This window comes from Hemiscyllium ocellatum, chromosome 6 (assembly GCF_020745735.1).
Source record: "Hemiscyllium ocellatum isolate sHemOce1 chromosome 6, sHemOce1.pat.X.cur, whole genome shotgun sequence".
NCBI lineage: Eukaryota > Metazoa > Chordata > Chondrichthyes > Orectolobiformes > Hemiscylliidae > Hemiscyllium > Hemiscyllium ocellatum.
This window is the reverse complement of record NC_083406.1, coordinates 120333603-120347100: the sequence shown is the minus strand read 5'-3', so window position 1 is coordinate 120347100 and position 13498 is coordinate 120333603. Positions and strand designations below refer to the sequence as shown.

Below are 13498 nucleotides of genomic sequence, written 5' to 3'. Positions count from 1 at the left end.
GCAGTGATTTGATCTTTTAATATAGTAACATCATTACCTCATATGGAAAGGCCTGTTCAATATCTTTCGTGGGATGTAGGTGTCACTGGCTTGGCCAGTGTTTTGCTGCACATCCCTCATTGCCCTGGAGTTGAGCATCTTGCTTGGGCCATTTCAGAGGACTGTTCAGAGTCACAGAGTCAATTACATTGCTGTGGGTCTGGAGCAGTAGAAGACATTTTATAATAACCACTCGTGTCACAGTCACCCTCACTGAGACTAATTATTGATTCCAGATTTATCAATTAAACAGAAGTGCCACCAGCTGCTTTGGTGGGATATGAACTCAGTTCCTTGTCCTGGGCCTCTGGATTATTAGCATAATGACATTACTACACCATCATTGCAACCCACCCCTGACTTCAGCTGCAGCTGTTGTCTGCCACATAAGAAAGAACTTACATTTATATAGCACCTATTGGCAGCCACCAGATGATGCTCCAAATGCTTCACAATCAATGAATTATTTTCTTGAAGTCTTGCAATGTTGGAAATGTGGCAGCCAATCAGTGCACAGCGAGTTCCCCCCAGAACATCTCGTTTGCTGATGTTAGTTGAGGGACAATGGGGATAGGTCCTGCCCCTTTGAGAAGTAAGCTTGTGCCAACAAAGGCCTCCAGGACAAGTAGATCCTCTGCAAGGATGGTTTTAAGAAGTAGACAGATCCAACAATTTTTAAAACCAAGATGTGTGGGGGATTGGGCAATCACTGAGAGATAGGTAATGGTTATTCAGCCCTAGTCACCCCTTGAGAAGGTGGGGGTGAGCTGCCTTCTTGAACCGCTGTAGTCCTTGCGCTGTAGGTAGACCTACAATGCCCTTAGGGAGGGAATTCCAGGATTTTGACTCAGTGACGATGAAGGAACAGCAATATATTTCCAAGTCAGGATGGGGAGTGACACGGAGGGGAACTTGCAGGGGGCGGTGTTCCCATGTATCTGCTGCCTTGTCCTTCTAGATGGAAGTGGTCGTGGGTTTGGAAGGTGCTGTCTAATCAGTCAGTCTTAGTGAGTTGTTGCAGCACATCTTGTAGTTGGCAAACACTGCTGCTACCGAGCTGCTGGTGGAGATTGAAGTGGATGTTGAAGGTGCATATTCTAAGGACTTGAAGTTAAAGCTTGACAGCACAAATGTTACTTGCCATATGATGAAGGAAGGTCAGTGATGAAGCAGGTGAAGGACCAAAGAACACCAGGATACTTCCCCCTTGTGGGAAAAACTAAAACTACGGGGTCACTGCTTAAGAATAGGGGCTCACCCATGTCAGACAAAAATTTTCCCCCAGCATTGAAGGCAAGAGGGGGGAACATTTAAAGGAAATGTGAGGGTCAAGTTTTGTTTTTAAAACACAGAGTGGTAAGAGTGTGAAACATTATGCCAGGGGGTGGTTGGGGGGAGGGGGGGGGGGGGGGTTGGAGGCAGATACGATAGGGGCATTTAAGGGGCTTTTAGATAAACACATGGATATGCAAGGAATGGAGGGAGTGGAGCAAGGATAGGCAAAAGGGATTAGTTTAATTTGACGTCATGTTCAGCACAACATCATAGGCCAAAAGGCCTGTTCCTGTGCTGTACTGTTCTATGTTCTACATGTACATTTGGAACTCAGAAAGGTGGTGAGCTCCAAATAGTTTTGAGGCAAAGATCGAATTTTAGAAAAAAAAAAGCATGAAAGGGTGATGGAAGGGGGAAAAGGGGGTTAGGAATGTGGAGTTACAATCAGGCAAGCCATGATCATTTTGTACGATGGAGTAGACTCGAGAGACCAAATGGCCACCTTCTGTTCCTGAGTTGAATATTCATAAATAACCAACCAGCCCTGTTCTGAATGCAGTTGTGTGCAGAAACAGAATTACAGGATTGCTACAGTGCAGAAAGAGGCTAGTCAGCCCATTGCGCCTGTACTGGCTCTTTAGGGTCAATCTCTTACCTCCCCCACCACCTCCCCCCATATTCCTGCACACCATTTCTATCTAAATAACTATCCAATGCCCTCGGACTGCCTCAGTTAAACCTGTCTCCACCACATTTCCAGGCAGTGCATCCCACACCCCAACTACTCGCTGGGTGCAAAAGTATTTTCTCACTTCACCCTGGCTTCTTTTGCACACTATTTTGTTGTTCGGGTTATAGTCCAACAGGTTTATTTGGAAGCACTAGCTTTCAGAGCGCTGCTCCTTCGTCAGGCGATTGTGGAGAGTAAGATTGTAAGACACAGAATTTATAGCAAAAGTTCCCAGTGTGACATAACTGAAATTATATATTGAGAAAGATCCTAATTGTTTGTGAAGTCTCATCTTTTAGAATGACCATGTTAGTATCAGTTTTTTCATATGTAAATAGCAAAATTTTTTTTAAAAAAGTTACATTCTCAAGCGCACTTTAACAATTGGTGTTGAACCTGTTGAACTATAACCTGGTGTTGTGTGATTTCTAACTTTGTACACCCCAGTCCAACACCAGCATCTCTAAATCATGACTTTTGTTCTGCAGCCTTTTACAAGCAGGAACAGCTTCCCCCTATCCACTCTATCCAGCCCACTCATGATTTGAAAACCCCCATCAAATTAGATTACTTACAGTGTGGAAACAGGCCCTTCAGCCCAACAAGTCCACACCGACCCGCCGAAGCGCAACCCACCCATACCCCTACATTTACCCCTTAGCTAACACTATGGGCAATTTAGCATGGGCAATTCACCTGACCTGCACATCTTTGGGCTATGGGAGGAAACCAGAGCACCCAGAGGAAACCCACGCAGACACGGGGAGAACATGCAAACTCCACACGGTCAGTCAGTCGCCTGAGGCGGGAATTGAACCCAGATCTCTGGCACTGCGAGGCAGCAGTGCTAACTGCTGTGCCACTGCACAGCCTACTTCTCTCCCAGGAGAACACTCCCAATTGCTTTCATTCAACATTGACAAGTTCCTTAGTCAACGAAGCAGTCAATGCCGTTTTCTTGGGTCATTAACATGAATTCTCTTCAAAAATCGAACTCAAGCACCAGGTAATATTAACTAGGCTTGCTTTTTTTTTAATTAAAAAACCACTTTTATTTTGACTCCACAATATGGTACAAAAATCTGTTTTGTCAACTTGTGGTGTAACTGTGGAGGGAGTGGGGTGGGGAAAAGAGGTTAAGACAAGATGGGGAGAAGTGGTGAAAGGCAAGAGCAGAAAAATATTGAAACTGTTTGAACACCGGGCACCACAAAGCAGGGTCTTTCACCTGTTTCCAAATCACCACACAGTCAGTCACTCAAACCAATTTTATACATTTCATTTAAAATTAGAGTTAAAAAAAAGTTACAATATGGCTTTGCTTCAAATAGCGAGCTGTAATCAAAATTGTTGTAAAAGGTATTTTAAAAGCTTGTTGGAATGTCTCCATTGGTGCTTTGTTGAACTCTTGTGAGAAACATAGTGCAAATTTAAATCAATTGGCTCCTGCTATCAAATTACTTCAGAGGGAGAGAGAGAAAAATAAGAGCGAGAGAGAGAAAATAGCGAGCGAGAAAAAAAAGAGTTCAGCTCCATTTTTGCTCCCCCTCTAAAAGTATTTGAGACCTAAATGTTCTCTCTCCTGTCTTGTTTTCACCATGAACGTAGCTACTCATTCTGTGTTATTCCAAACACAGGTCAATCCAGGGGCGCCCCATGTCCAGGTGCAGTTGGTTAGAGAATCACAGCTCAGTCATTTCCCACTGAGACAGTCATGGCAACTGCAGCACCTCCTGCTGGCTGCACAAACAGAAGGCAGCTGCTGACAACAGCAACTTGAAGGCAAGAAACTAAGGGATTCACAAGACAATCAGCGATTGCTGGAGAAACACAGCAGGTCAGACAGCATCTGTGCAGCGAAAACAGAGCTGTGCTCTCCAGCCAGCTTTTCTGTCTCAGGCCTGCTGCAGTGCTCCAGATGAGGCCGACTCTGCAGGACAGAGAAACAACATCTCATCTTCCACTTGGGGAATCTGCAGCCGCCTGGATTCTTTATCAAGTTTAATAATTTTAGAACATGAAGACATTTTTTAAATGCCTATTACCCCAGATTCTGTCATAAAATGGGGTGCCTTCAGCTCAATGAACCCATTTTCACCCACCCATAATGACCTATTTAGCTTCTCTTGTTCCCTGGCTTATGATCACTAATCCCTTTATCTACCAACTGTTATCCTCACCTTTTGTCTCTCTCTGGGTTCCCTATCCACTCACTCCTTTCATCCACTATCTTCAGCATGCGTACCATCTTTCTCCAAGCTACCTGCAGTTCTGAAGAGTCATCAGTGGACTCAAAACGTTAAGTTTAACTTTCTCTTTCCACAGAGTTTCTCCAGCAATTTGTTTCAGACATCCAAGAGTCCCCAGCAATGTGTTTGGGATCAGAATAATCCATTTTCTTTTCTTTCTACTGCAGGCTTGCAGATTAACCATCGCCATCCTGGTCTGACCTTGACTTGCGCTTGAAGCGAGATTCGCAAAAGATTCCAGGAGTCCCCGTGTTTTGGCGGAGCTGTAGAAGTTATCTTATTGCACAATTACCACGTCATAGTGCTAATTGTCATTCTAACACTGAACCTGACCAAGCAATACACTTCTCCCATACACAAAAAAAGTCTGTTTTCCCTCCCTTCCAATTACAAAAGGGCTGCTATAGAAATTCAACAAAATAGCCAAGGTACAAATAGCTATCAGATAATCGAATACATTGGCATTTTTGCATTGTTTGTGCATTTTAAACATTTCTCCCACTTATTGTTCAAAAACCAAATATCGATTTGTTACTAATCCTGTTGTATAAAAAGAAATTAAACAGGTGTCGTTAGATTATATATAATTTTAAAAATCACCAGCAAGTTAAGATGTTAAATTTGGCAAGAATGTTCCTTGATGAAAATAATTTTCTTTTTTTGTAGCTGTTGTTTTTAAAAAAAAAAATTTCCTTTCGATATTCAGTAGTCCAGGTGTGGCACAATTTTAGTAAGTCTTGAACTTAGTGGTGAAACTGCTGAAAGGGTTCCTCATCTTCCAGAGGGATCCCAACAAATGGCCACTGGGTGTTTGCAACAAAAGTGCCTTAAATCACTTCCAGCCGATCCATTTCGCTGCAGCCAAACTTGGTCTTGTACTTATTGAACAGTTTGATGAGGGAGCAGATGTACATATTGTGATAGCTGTCCACCTCCTCCAGACTAGGATTCTCAATCCGTGGAACTGTAATCGGTTCCCCAACTGCAAGAGAAAGAAAAGGATGTTTGATCAGTCTTGCCAAAGAGAGAGCCAGCACTTGCATTAATATAACACCTCACGCGATTGCAGGACTGTCCACAAACCCACTCGGCAGACAAATGAAACCGTTCTGAAGACTAAATAAATTGTAAAACGGTAACTAATGTAAGACAGGAACACAAATAGGAGAAAGTGAGTCGCGAATGTGGTGCTGGAAAAACGCAGCAAGTCAAGCAGCATCCAAAGAGCAGGAGAGTTGACATTTCAGGCATATGCTCTTCATCAGGAACATAAATAGACCATTCAGCCCCTTGAGCCTGTTCTACTACTCAACGAGATCATGGCTAATCTGTGGCCTAACTCCATAAACCAGCCTTTGGCCCATATCCCTTCATACCATTGCTTAATAAAAAAAGGTAAGATTTATAATTAACAACTGATCGAGCATCACCTGCCAGTTCCAAATCTCTAGCAAACCTTGCGTGTGTGCAAGTGCTTCCTAACATCACTCTTGAATGGTCTGGACCGAATTCTCAGACTATTCCCCAGTTATAGAGTTGTATAGCACAGAAACAGACCCTTCAGACCAACTCGTCCATGCCAAATAGATATCCCTAATTAATCTAATCCTATTTGCCAGCATTTGGCCCAAATCCCTCTAAACTCTTCCTATCCATATACCCATCCAGCTGCCTTTTAAATGTTGCAATTGTACCAGCCTCCACCACTTCCTCAAGCAGCTCATTCCTAGAATCTTCTCAATTTAACTGCTGAAATCCAAGTAACAAAATGTGGTCTCGTTTACTGTCATCTGATTAATGTAATAAACAAATTTGCTGTTGTTTGTATGCAACATGATTCCACAATGACAATGTGATAATAGGCAGATTATCTAATTCCTTCATTCAACAAGACCATGGCTTAAATGTGAACTAACTCCACATTCCTACTTGTCTGCAGTGTACCTTGTTGAGGGTACACGTTGCTAGTACTGCATGTCAGTGATGGGGGAGTGGACGTTTGCGGGTGTGGTGCCAATCAAGCGTGCTGCTTTGCCCTGGATGGTGTCAAGCTTCATGAATGTTGTTAGGGCTGTAAGCATTGGGCAAGTGGAGAGTATTCCATCACATTTCTGACTTGTGCCTTACAGTTGGTGGACAGGGAGAAAGTGAGGACTGAGAGCTACACACTGCAGGATTCCTAGTTTCTGATCTATTCTTGTAGCCACAGTATCGATAAGACGTGCCGACCTAATTTTCTGGTCAATGTTGATAAGTTTGGGGGGGGGGGGGGGGGGGGAAAGAGTGCTATTCAGTGATGGTAACACCACTGAATGTCAAGTCACAATGATTAGATTCTCCCCTATTGGAGATGGTCATTGCCCAACATGAGTATTACTTGCCATCTGTCAGCCCAACTGAAAATGTGTTGCTGGTTAAAGCACAGTAGGTCAGGCAGCATCCAAGGAATAGGAAATTCGACGTTTTGGGCATAAGCCCTTCATCAGGAATGAGGAGAGTGTGTCCAGCAGGCTAAGATAAAAAGGTAGGGAGGAGGGACTTGGGGGAGGGGCGATGGAGATGTGATAGGTGGAAGGAGGTCAAGGTGAGGGTGATAGGCCGGAGTGGGGTGGGGGCGGAGAGGTCAGGAAGAAGATTGCAGGTTAGGAGGACGGTGCTGAGTTGAGGGAACCGACTGAGACAAGGTGGGGGGAGGGGAAATGAGGAAACTGGAGAAATCTGAGTTCATTCCTTGTGGTTGGAGGGTTCCCAGGCGGAAGATGAGGCGCTCCTCCTCCAGCCGTCGTGTTGTTATGTTCTGCCGGTGGAGGAGTCCAAGGACCTGCATGTCCTCGGTGGAGTGGGAGGGAGAGTTAAAGTGTTGAGCCACGGGGTGGTTGGGTTGGTTGGTCCGGGCATCCCAGAGGTGTTCTCTGAAGCGTTCCGCAATTAAGTGGCCCGTCTCCCCAATATAGAGGAGGCCACATCGGGTGCAGCGGATGCAATAGATGATGTGTGTGGAGATACAGGTGAACTAGTGGTGGATATGGAAGGATCCCTTGGGGCCTTGGAGGGAAGTGAGGGAGGAGGTGTGGGCGCAAGTTTTACATTTCCTGCGGTTGCAGGGGAAGGTGCCGGGAGTGGAGGTTGGGTTGGTGGGGGGTGTGGACCTGACGAGGGAGTCACGAAGGGAGTGGTCTTTGCGGAACGCTGATAGGGGAGGGGAGGACCCCACCACCAGGGATCCTTCCATATCCGCCACAAGTTCACCTGTACCTCCACACACATCATCTATTGCATCCGCTGCACTCGATGTGGCCTCCTCTATATTGGGGAGACGGGCCGCTTACTCGCCTGCTTACTTATCTTAGCCTGCTTGGCACACTCTCCTCATTCCTGATGAAGGGCTTATGCCCGAAACGTCGAATTTCCTATTCCTTGGATGCTGCCTGACCTGCTGTGCTTTAACCAGCAACACATTTTCAGCTGTGATCTCCAGCATCTGCAGACCTCATTTTTTACATCTGTCAGCCCAAACCAGCAATGGCAGAACTCCAACAGCCACCATCTTTGTGGGAGGCATGACTCCAACTAGCAGATGGTTCACCCCTAAATCCAAATTGACTCTAGTTTTACTAGAATTCCTGAGCACTGTCCGATGCTCACTGGATGTCAAGTGTAGTCACTCTCAGAATTCAAATTCTACTAGTGGCTGCAATGGGATTTGAACCTGTGTCAGCAGAGATTAACCTGGGTTTCTGCACCAGTGATAGTAGAATTGCACACCGTCTTCCATCATCTCATCTTATCTCACCTCTAGAATTGAGCTCTTTTGTCCATGTATGGACCAAGGCTGTAATGAGGTCAGGAGCTGAGTGGCCCTGGTGGTGTCTCTCAGCAGATTATAGCTGGATAGCGCTATCGATGACACCTTCCATCACTTTAATTAACACAACTGCTGCTAGTTGCAGAAAGTTACAAACCTCTACCCCTTCAGCATTCAAAGTGTTTCAGAAATTTCATCTTTGAAAGAACCACCTTTAATTTTTAGGTTTTAAACATGGCCTTAAAGTCCAACTCACAGAAACAGTTTCTCCTAATTTGTTTCCCTTTTTTGCTCCCATTTATCTCTTGAAAACTTCAACTAAATCCTAGTTCAATCTTCCAAATTCTGAGGAATTCAACCTAACTGTTTAACAGCTGCTGGCAGTTAATCCCTTGGCATTGCTCCTTATGACCACAATATGACCTACTCTCCAAAACCAAATCTCTGTTCTGGGCCTTGGGGGTGCCTCTGGTGTAATGTGCTGTAGCCATGGCTTGGTGTGGCTGAAGCGTTACTTTGGGGATAGTCACAGTTCAGGAGCTTCCATGTATCTGCTGGCTTCCAATTGTCACCAACCCTGGCCCCTCCCCCCACCAAGTTGTGGAACTTGGTGTACACAATCTTTCACAATTTGCAAAAGACACGAAAGTTGGCAACTTTGTGAAATCTAGAGTGGGCAGTGCACAATTTCAAGAAAAACGTGGATAGGTTGGTGGAGTGGATGGTCAGGTGGCAATTGCAATTTAATGTAGAGAAGAGAGGTGATTCTGCAGAAGAGATTACAAACCAAAAAGGAACATCTAAAAAGGTGATGGTGCAGGGGGTAGGGATTCAGATACCTGGATAATTGGGGCTCATTCTGGGGTAGGTGGGACCTCTACAAACAGGATGGTCTACACCTGAACCAGAGGGGTACCAATATCCTGGGGGTGGGGGATGGTTTGCTAGTGCTCTTCGGGAAGATTTAAACTAATTTAAACTAATTCAGCAGAGGGAATGGGAACCTGAATTGTAGCTCCAGTGTTTAGGAGGTTGAGAGTACAGAGGTCAGAAATGAGGTTTCAAGGTCACTAGAGTGCACCGGCAGACAGGAAGGCTGTTTGAAGTGTGTCTATTAAACGCCAGTAGCATTCGGAATAAGGTGGGTGAACCTGCAGCATGGGTTGGTACCTGGGATTTCAATGTTGTGGCCATTTTGGAGATATGGATAGAGCAGGGACAGGAATGGTTGTAGCAGGTTCCAGGATTTAGATGTTGCAGTAAGAACAGAGAAGATGATAAAGCAGGGCACGGTGTGGCATCGTAAGTCAAGGACAGCATGACAGTGGCAGAAGGGACGTTTGAGGATTCGTTTACTGATGTAGTATGGGCTGAGGTTAGAAACAGGAAAGGAGGCCACACTGTTGGGAGTTTTCTATAGGCCTCCCAATAGTACCAGAGAGCGATGTAGAGGAAAGGATTGTAAAGATGATTCTGGATAGGAGTGAAAGTAACAGTGTAGTTGTTATGGGGGCCTTTAACTTTTCAAATATTGACTGGAAATACTATAGTTCAAGTACTTTAGACAGGTCAGCTTTTGTCCAATGTGTGCAGAAGGGTTTCTGACAGTATGTAGACAGGCCAACAAGGGGAGAGGCCACATTAGATTTGGTACTGGTAATGTACCTGGCCAGGTGTTCGATTTGGAGGTAGGTGAGCACTTTGGTGATAATGATCACAATTCAGTTACATTTACTGTAGCAACGGAAAGGGATAGGTATATACCACAGGGCAAGAGCTATAACTGGGGCAAAGGCAATTATGATGCCATTAGACAAGAGTTAGGGTGCATAGGAAGGGCACAATTGAAATGTGGAGCTTGTTCAAGGAACAGCTACTGAGTGTCCTTGATGAGTTTGTACCTGTCAGGCAGGGAGGAAGTGGTCAAGTGAGGGAACTGTGAAGGCTTATGTTCAGATGAGATGTGAAGGCTTGTTAGGGCATTTGAGAGTTACAAGTTAGCCAGAAAAGATCTAAAAGAGAGAACTAAGAGGAGCCAGGAGGGGACATGAGAAGTCATTGGCAGATAGTTTTAGGGTTTTCCTTGAGCCTTTCTATAGGTGTATCAGGATTAAAAGATGACTAGAGTAAGATTAGGGCCAATTAAGGACAGTAGTGAGATGTTGTGTGTGGAGTCCAAGGAGATAGGAGAAGCACTAAACAAATATTTTTGGGTCGGTATTCACACTGGAAAAAGACAATGTTATTGAAGAGAATAAGAAGGTACAGGCTATTAGACTAGATGGGATTGATGTTCATAAGGAGGAAATGTTAGCAATTCTGGCAAGTGTGAAAATAGATAAGATCCCTGGGCAAGGTGGGATTTATCCTAGGATTCTCTGGGAAGCTAGGCAGGAGATCTTTGGCTTTGATCATTATGTCATTATTATCTACAGGAATAGTGCCAGAAGACTTGAGGATAGCAAATGGTGTCCCCTTGTTCAAGAAGGGGAGTAGGGACAAGCCTGATCGTTATAGACCATTGAGCACTACTTTTGCTCTGGGTAAAGAGATAGGATTTATAATCATCTAGAAAGGAAGAGGTTGATTAGGGAGAGTCAGCATGGTTTTGTGAAGCTTAGATCGTGCCTCACAAGCCTTATTGAGCTCTTTGAAAAATTCTGACCAAACAGTGGGAGGAGGGTAAAGGGGTTGATGTGGTGTGCATGGATTTCAGTAAGGCATTTGAGAAGGTTCCTCACAGTAGGCTATTGCAGAAAATATGGAGGCATGGGATTGTGGGTGATTTAGCAGTTTGGATCAGAAATTGGCTAGCTGAAAGATGACAACAGGTGGTGGTTGATGGGAAATGTTCATCCTGGAATTCGGTTACCAACAATGTACTGCAAGGATCTGTTTGAGGGCCATTGCTGTTTTTCATTTTTATCAATGACCTGGATGAGGCTGTAGAAGGATGGGTTAGTAAATTTGTGGATGATACTAAGGTTGGTGGAGTTGTGGACCAGTGCCGAAAGATGTTGCAGGTTACAGAGGAACATAGATAAGCTGCAGAGCTGGGCTGAGGGGGCAAACGGAGTTTAATGTGGAAAAGTGTGAAGTGATTCACTTTGGAAGGAGTAATAGGAATAAAGAGTACTGGGCTAACGGTAAGATTCTTGGTGGTGTAGATGAGCAGAAAAGGTCTCAGTGTCCATGTACATAAATTCCCAAAACTTCACCCAGGTTGATAGAGTTGTTAAGATGACATTTGGTGTGTTAGCTTTTATTGGCAGAGGGATTGAGTTTTGGAACCATGAGATCATGCTGAAGCTGTACAAAATTCTGCTATGGCCACACTTGGAGTATTACGTATGGTTCTGGTCACCGCATTATGGGAAGGATGTGGAAGTTTTGGAAAGGGTTCAGACAAGATTAACTAGGATGCTGCCTGGTATGGAGGGAAGTTCTTATGAGGAAAGGCTGAGGACTTGAGGCTGTTTACATTAGACAGAAGATGATGAGAGGTGACTTAATTGAGACATAAGATAATCCAAGGGTTAGATAGGGTAGACAGCGAGAACTTTTTCTTTGGATGGCGATGGCTAGCATGAGGGGACATAGCTTTAAATTGAGGGGTGATAGATATAGGACAGATGTCAGAAGTTTCTTTACTCAGGGACTAGTAGGGGTATAGAACGGCCAGCCTGCAATAGTAGTAGACTCACCTATTTTAAAAGGGCATATAACTGGTCATTGGGTGGACATATGGATGAAAATGGAATAGTGTAGGATAGATGGGCTTCAGATTGGTTCCACAGGTCAGCGCAACATCTGAGGGCCGAAGGGCCTGTACTGCTGTAATATTCTATGTTGCATTAGCCTGTGGTTTATGGATTACTAGTCCAGTGACATTACCACCACCTCCTCAGTACAACATTAGCATGAATCTTTACTAATAGTTCAGTGATTTTCGTCCCTGTTATTCTGCATTTATTAAAGCACTATCTGGAGGAAAAGAAACCTACCCACAGTGTTGATGGGCTTGGCGTAAGGCACGAGACCCCAGGAGTTGCTCGAGAAAAACCCACGGCCTTGGAAAACCAAGGGGGCAAATCCAATCAGCTTCTGGAACCTTTTCTGTATCGCTCTCATCAAGCTGCCTTCCTTGAAGATAACCTGACGGTAAACTTCATTCTCACCAAAAGTGTAAACAGGGACCAAATCGGCTCTGTCAAGGGAGGGGGTGGGGGTGGGGGGGTGGGAAAGAATATTTTAGAAAATTGTCATTTACAATCATAGAATCCCCACAATGTGGATATAGGCCTTGCAGCCAATCATGTCCACACTGACCCTCTAAAGAGCATCCCACCCAGATCCACAACCCCTACCCCGTTCCTGTAGCCCTCTATGTCCCACAGCCAATGCACCTAGCCTAGACAGCCTTGGACTGTGGGAGAAAACTGCAGCATTGGAAGGAAACCCACATAGACGACATGTGGAGAGTGTGCAAACTCCACACAAACAGTAGTGCAAGACTGGAATTGAACCTGGGTTCTAGCGCTGTGAGGCATTAGTGCTAACCACCGTACAGCCCAATAATGCCCCTCTCAATAACCCCCTTTAAGATAATTACTTATTCGAAACCATTTCAAAGAAGAGAAAAATGATCAAAATAAGCTCGGCACACAGCCACACCTTTATACCTTCATGTAGTACGGCCAACATTTAACGATTGCCCTTAAACAGAGTGGTTTGGTCGACCATTTCAGACAACAGTTAAGAGTCGTTGCTGTGGGTCTGGAGTCACATATAGGCTGAACTGAGTAAGGAGGGCAGACCTCCTTTCTAAACGGCATGAGTGAACATTTTTATAACAATCAGCAATGGTTGCTATTAAGTTAGTTTTAATTCCACAATCTTTAAATTATTACATTCAAATTTCACCACCTGCCATGGTGGGATTTGAACCCTTGTTCCGAATGTCAGATTATGAGCCAAATATTACTACTTGGCTACAGCCTTCCCTCATTAGAGGGAGGTAGTCAGAGTGTCGGATCAATGATTAGGGCTGAAGAGAGCATCTTAAAGACATCTCTCTCACATTCATCTAATCTCAATGGAAGATTGTACCTACTGGCAGAAGCATTGGAGAAACTCAGCAGGTCTGTCAACATCTGTGGAGAGGGCTGTGTGACTCAAAAAGTTCTAGAGAAGAGACATATCAGACTTGAAACATTGTTTTTCCCACCACAAATGCTGCCAGGCTTGTTGCGTTTCTCGTGAGCTTTCTGTTTTTATTTCAGATTTATGGCATCTGCAATATTTTGCTTTTATTGTATCGGTTTGTTCTGATTTTGGTCTTCCCCGTTAGATGGCAGTACTATGTAAGTCAGATCCCTGATTTAACTCTGAAATATCTGC

The 13498-nt window shown here is 44.5% G+C and overlaps 1 protein-coding gene across 1 annotated transcript in view; it reads right to left on the bottom strand.

The window, feature by feature from the left end:
• Window positions 1-4867: 4867 nt before the first annotated feature.
• Window positions 4868-13498, bottom strand: part of dgat2 (diacylglycerol O-acyltransferase 2) — a 64587-nt gene continuing 55956 nt past the window's right edge. The window contains exons 7-8 of the mRNA XM_060826325.1: window positions 12103-12305; window positions 4868-5275 (exon numbers count right to left, since the gene is read on the bottom strand). Of these exons, the coding sequence (XP_060682308.1) occupies window positions 5121-5275; window positions 12103-12305 (358 nt within the window). The 3' untranslated portion in view covers window positions 4868-5120. The remainder of the gene's footprint in view (window positions 5276-12102; window positions 12306-13498) is intronic.